Source organism: Malus domestica, chromosome 03, assembly GCF_042453785.1.
Source record: "Malus domestica chromosome 03, GDT2T_hap1".
Taxonomy (NCBI): Eukaryota; Viridiplantae; Streptophyta; class Magnoliopsida; order Rosales; family Rosaceae; genus Malus; species Malus domestica.
In genome coordinates this window covers 1,044,776-1,051,272 of record NC_091663.1, presented here as the reverse complement: position 1 = coordinate 1,051,272, position 6,497 = coordinate 1,044,776, and the positions used below count along the sequence as shown (strand labels likewise).

The 6,497-nt window shown below is 37.9% G+C and overlaps 1 protein-coding gene across 1 annotated transcript; it reads left to right on the top strand.

The window, feature by feature from the left end:
• The first annotated feature begins 1,180 nt into the window (after positions 1-1,180).
• LOC103427045 (delta(12)-fatty-acid desaturase FAD2-like) lies at positions 1,181-2,866 on the top strand. The gene is made up of 2 exons (XM_008365118.4): positions 1,181-1,290; positions 1,511-2,866. Exon 2 carries the CDS (start codon positions 1,542-1,544, stop codon positions 2,703-2,705), a length of 1,164 nt encoding a protein of 387 aa, XP_008363340.1. The 5' UTR covers positions 1,181-1,290; positions 1,511-1,541; the 3' UTR covers positions 2,706-2,866.
• Positions 2,867-6,497: the final 3,631 nt, after the last annotated feature.

Here is a 6,497-nt window from a genome sequence, read left to right as displayed (position 1 = left end):
TAATAAAGCAAAAGGTAACTTATTTAACCTAACTAGAAGGTAACTCCTATATTTTATATAAGCAAAAGGTAACTTATATAATCAAGCAAATGGCAACTCCTATATTTTATATAATCAAGAAAATAGAAGGTATAAATTGACGCAATTTGCACCGTTTTAGTACTATTTTAGAAAATTAAAACCCTATAATTCATTCTGAAAACGACTCAAAACCTAAAGTAAAAAGGTAACTTGTTTGGGCTTGGGCTTCTATTAACCGAGATTTTGGGCTCGGATTGGACTCTGGAGTCCCCACATATAAGCTTTTGGGCTGGTGGGCTTCAAGTTTTGTTCCCCGTTGATACCGAGGTGAACACGTGAGAGTCGCGTGCGTAACGCCCCCAAGAAAATACAGCCAAATTACTGACTCGGTGACTCCCCTGTGGATCCCACTCTCTGAATCCGTGCTCGGAATATTGACGAGTGTTTGGAGTAGTTTCACTACACAACACAAATCCCATGCAATGGTTTCGTCCTTACTATGTATGTGTCAACCATCCCATTAATTGTAACCGAAATAAAAAAAATCCTCTCCTTCAAAGTTCAAATTCTCCTCCTATTTGAACAATTATGATTAAATTACGTTAATATTATGTGTTTATTTTTTCTAGAGAGAGAAAGACAAGAAAAAACGTGAGATTAGAAAGGAGAGAAGGGAAGGAGATTTGAAGGGGAAAAAAATCCTATTATTCAAAAGAATGCAACTTTTATTCGTCTCCATTTACCCCAAAAGAATGCGTTGGAATGCAACTTTTATTCATCTCTAGTTGTAATGTTCGTTAAATAAACCATCTTTTCGGATATTTTTTGTAAATTATGTGACCTGGTGGTTCATAGTTGGATTATTTTCTTAGTGATTTAAAAAATTAATCAACTGTCAAACATTTCATCATATAATTTATAAAATGTGATATAAAAATGGTCTATCTAACATCATTCTAACCAGATAAGTGGAATTGCATGCCAAGTGTATGCCAAGTGTTTCATCGTGTCAGTTCAATTTCATCAGGTGACAAGCATCCATGCATCTGCATGTGAGCATGGTGGGGCCAACTCTGGTGACTGGTTTCACTCACTTTTATGCATATGCATGAGAAGACGACGACACACACAGGTGTATATATTGATTAAAAGCCATAGTGTGTTTTCTGTGTTGGAGTGCCTCGCAGAGAGAAAAAGCACTTCTAGCTAGAGAGAAGTGCTTTCAGTTTCACCTGGTGATAAACTTCTTCCTCTGCTCAAATCCTTAAGGTGTGTACTTGTTCTGGAGTCATCTACACAGACCTCATGACCATATTTACTCTGTTCAAAACCCTAATATGTTAGATCTATGTTATGTACTCTTAGATCCAATGTGTGCATGTAGTTGTCTCTTGTGATGATTTACAGTTAAATCTTTTATGCTAGTAAAGATCATCAGAGTTTTCTCTTCTTTTTTTTGTTGTGTAAATGCTTTATTTGATTCTTTCAGGACTGCTACAGAGAATTCAAGATCAAGCAAAATGGGAGCTGGGGGGAACATGGTCACCAAAACCAAGTCTAAAAAGCAAGAAGCCACCCACCAAAAAAGGGTGCCAGTCTCAAAACCTCCATTCACTCTAAGCCAAATCAAGAAAGCTATCCCTCCCCATTGCTTCAACCGCTCTCTCCTCCGCTCCTTCTCCTATCTCCTCTACGACCTCGCCTTATCCTTCCTCTTCTACCACATCGCCACCTCATACTTCCACCTCCTCCCTCACCCCCTCCTCTCCTACATCTCCTGGCCTCTCTATTGGATCCTCCAAGGCTGCACCCTCACCGGCGTGTGGGTTATCGCACACGAGTGTGGCCACCATGCCTTCAGTGACTACCAAGTAGTTGATGACACTGTCGGCCTTGTCCTCCATTCATTTCTCCTAACCCCTTACTTCTCGTGGAAATACAGCCACCGCCGCCACCACTCCAACACGGCGTCCCTCGAACGGGATGAAGTATTTGTTCCAAAACCTAAATCCAAAATTCCGTTTTACAACAAGTACTTCAACAACCCTCCAGGCAGGATCTTGAGTATTTTGGTAACACTCACACTCGGTTGGCCTTTGTACTTGGCGTTCAACGCCTCTGGCAGGGACTACGACCGGTTTGCGTGCCACTACGATCCCAAAGGTCCAATATTTTCGACCCGTGAAAGGCTTCAAATTTACATTTCTGATCTTGGGATTGTGGCCGTAACTTATGTGCTCTACCGCATTGCAATGGCCAAAGGGTTCGTTTGGCTTACTTGTATTTATGGAGTCCCATTGCTTGTAGTTAACGGGTTTCTTGTGTTGATCACGTACTTGCATCACACACACTCCTCGCTGCCGCACTTCGACGCGTCGGAATGGGACTGGTTGCGAGGGGCTTTGTCGACGGTGGACAGAGATTTTGGGGTGCTTAATAAGGTTTTCCACAATATAACAGATTCGCATGTGGTTCACCATCTTTTCTCTACAATGCCACATTACCATGCAGTGGAGGCAACAGAAGCAGTGAAGCCTGTCTTGGGAGAGTACTATAGTTTCGATGGGACTCCGGTTTACAAGGCCTTGTGGAGGGAGGCTAAAGAGTGCCTTTATGTTGAGCTGGATGATGAGGATAATGGTGGTGCTAAAAAAGGTGTTTTTTGGTACAAGAACAAGTTTTAATTGGAGATCATATGCATGAGTGAAGGAAATGTACTACGCAGTACGGACTATAGTGGTGCTATTTGGTTAATTTGTTATTTAGTTTAGTATTGTAATGTCATCAATAAATAAGCTTAGTGTAATGTCAATGAATAACTCGGAACGTGGATCTCTTTCAACTTTGATGATGAGCTAATTGGTCATTTTTCTCATGTTCGTTAGGTGCTAGTAGCCTAGTACGCAAATGTAATTCCAAATCCTAAAAAATGATCCAATTATACATATGAGCACTCAAGCGCTAACTAATTAGTATTTTAATATAAAACTAACCGCTTGTTTTAACACATTGAAGAATATTTTTCATAATCTAAACCGATCAATTTAGGTTACCATTGAAAGATTATTCATGCAAAAATTCACTAAAATCAGAACTCGTAATTATTTATCTAAGTGTGGCATGATTAATTACGAACACAAATTGTTGATAAACGATGAAATGTCCACAACAATAATAAAAGAGCTAAATGATCTCCGATTCAAATGAATTTTTTTGCAAGAATGATTTAGTGGTGATATTCTAAAATTTGAATGGTTCGGATCATGAAATTACTTTATGGAGTGAGCTCAACTGAGTAGGCATCGCTCTATTAAAATACTAACTGGTTATAACTTGAGTGAATATAACAACAAATTAATTCCACCACAAGAAATAATTAAAGGCACAAACAAACTATACATGGGTTAACTTCTATAACATGCAGGGAACAATCCTGGGGGGAGGTGAATTGATTTACTACTCAAAGCACTTATGCTGCCACTGGGGTTGGGGCTGGGGCTGGTGATTTACTCAAACCACCCTTCACTACTACGTCACCACCAGGGACGAAGCCAGAGATTTGTGTGAATAGGGGCATCCTCAAACAACAAAGTCATAATTAAAAAGCTCAAAAATTTACTAAACACAATACTTATATATTCATCCAAATTTTTTTTCATACAACAGTCCCTTACAATATCCCTCGACGCGTTTTCATGTTTTGAAAGCGTTGCATGACAACATCATTACCAATACCATCAAATATCTCTCTCTATAAAAATAACCATATTATCATTCATCCATTGATCTCTCATCCGATTTCTCAATCGATTCTTCAGAATTTTCATGGCCGAAAATGCTCTTTCAATGTTTGGTTTAAGAAATCACCACCTGCTTGTTCTCCAATGTTTGGTTTAAAAAGGTAGCAACACAGACAAAAGGCAGCATCTTTTTCTACACTATATTCCAACCAAGTAGGAAAATCATCAAACCAAGCAGGGTTGAATCGTCTTTGCATGTCTCCATATTTCTTGTAAGGAAAATTATGGGTTTTAGGTTGTTGAGGACCAGCTAGCACATACGCTCTTTGTACTTGATCTCGAATATTGTAATCCAAAATTCGAATTCGCTTACCAAGATCTGATGGAAGATTTGATAAATAAATTATGTATTATCTTGTCCCCGAGTATCATTATTTTTCTCAATAACTGGGGATGGCGACACTGATATTTTTTTGAAAAACCTCTCCATGATGTTACAGTCTGCAAAGTCAATCATATTGATACCAATAACATATAAGGTTCATATGTAATTTGTAGAATTTATAGAATAAAAATCTCAATAAAATTCTTAGACTCTTAATCCTAGAGTATACTATACTAATATGCCTAATAACTAATCCATATCCAACCTAGGCAACAATTCAATTAACCAATATAGCAATACCAATAAGCATACAAATTATTCAACAAATAAACATTTAATTCAACTAATTATATGAATAAATGTATACCCATATTCATAGAATTCGTATTTTCATAATTTCATTCATCAATAATCATAGAATTCATATCAATAATCAATAACCAATTACCATATGATTCAATATTTCTATACCAATTAAACAAAAATTCGTCTTAAATAATTAATTAGGGTTAGAGATTATAGATTTAGGAATTAAAATTTTACCCTAAATATATATATGGCTGGCTGGAGTGGCTGGGAACAGCACCTTGCTCCTGTTCCGTTATGTTTCAAGATGTTGGGAATTTGGGGAAAGAGAGCAGCACCACGCTGCTCTCTGATTGGCAAGGGAAATAAAAAGAAAACGGAGAGATGGGAATCAGGGAATGGGAGTGGACCGTGGGGACAAGCAGTCCCCCCTTTAACATACTTTTTTTTTGTTTTAACATATACGAAACAACGTCGTTTCGTTTCGTTTACTTTTTTTTACCAGGACCAAAACGACGTCGTTTTGATCTGGATTTAAAAAAAAAATATAAGACCCAACTCTACTTCTGCTGAACCAGATCAGTTCAGTGGGGGCTCTGCTGCAGCAAAACTAGATCGGTTTGAGCTGCATGCCAGCGTTAGAAAATTCTCAGTGGGAGCATCCGCCCCCCCTAGGCCCATGGTAGCTCCGTCCTTGGTCACCACCACACATTTTCATGACATCACCCCCACTCCGACCACCATGTTGTCCTCACCTCATTATCACCACCATTGCTTCCGCCATCACCCCACCTCACCACCAACACTGCCACCGCCACCGCCCCCACCCACCGTTATTACTGTTGCGACCACTAACGTCAAATCGAAATCAAAACTTCAGATACATATTTCTAGTGAGGGAGGATCGGATGAGCAGTGCGATAAGTTTATACAGGGAAAATAGACCAACTCACTCTTGTTGTTACGATTGGGCCGGCTACTAAAACCTCGACATAATGAATTTGAATTGGACTGCTCTTTCGTCTCTTAGTCCATTAGATGGGACCCTTGGGCTAAGTTTCCTAGAGGCCCAAATCACAAACCATGTTGCATACTTCTACATATATTATATTAGGTAGTCCTATTCAGACAACTATTTTTATTTCTCACATATTTATTTTTCTGTAAAAAAACCCAAGTTTTAAAATTTCTAGCCCAAAACTTTAGGATGGAAATACCCCCTCAATGTAATTCGAATGGGAGCTAACCTGACCGCGAAGCCCACCTTGACCTTGCAGGTAGGGCTCCTCGTGAATTAAACAATTAAAATTTTAAATGAATCGTAACAAATTAATGAGAAAAATTAGTAAAAATATGTGAAAAGTAAAAATGCATGTGTAAACAACGATTTTTATTATCTCTACTAATTAATAAAACACTCATTGTCAACCAAAATCCTATAAAATTATCATTTTAACTCTCTAATTAAAACGTAATATGAATAAGAAATATGAAGCAGAAATGTAATTTCACACAACTAAATTTTGCTGTTGTAATGCTAACATATTTATGATTTAAAAAAAAAACTTCTCACTCCTACATTCTCTATCACTCTCTTCCTCTCTCTCCTATTTCAAAAAATAATAATAATAATAAATAAAAAAATTTCTCACACACTTTGTACGTGCCCATATGCTCGTATTATATTAGAGGAAATTGTAGAAATGGTCATTCAACTTTAACCCAATTGGAGCAATGGTCCATCAACTTTATTTCTATGACCATTGGTCCCTCAACTTGTCAAAATGTGTAGCTATGGTCATTTTCCTTAACACCGTCAATAACTCTGTTAAATTCAGCCATGTGCGTGGCACATGACACTAAATGTAAGGGCAATTTAGAAAACAAAATATTTCCCAGATAAAAGCATCCGCATCCCCAGCTTGAAGTCCATACCCATCCCCAGTTTGAATTCGATACCCCATCCCCAGGTTGAATTCGGAGTGTGCTTTATTGTCATTGAAAGTAATGTAATTCTCAATAATTAATGATAAACCAAATTTTTT

Excerpts from the sequence above, each read along its gene's own strand:
- LOC103427045 (XM_008365118.4), top strand. The coding sequence starts at position 1,542 with ATGGGAGCTGGGGGGAACATGGTCACCAAAACCAAGTCTAAAAAGCAA.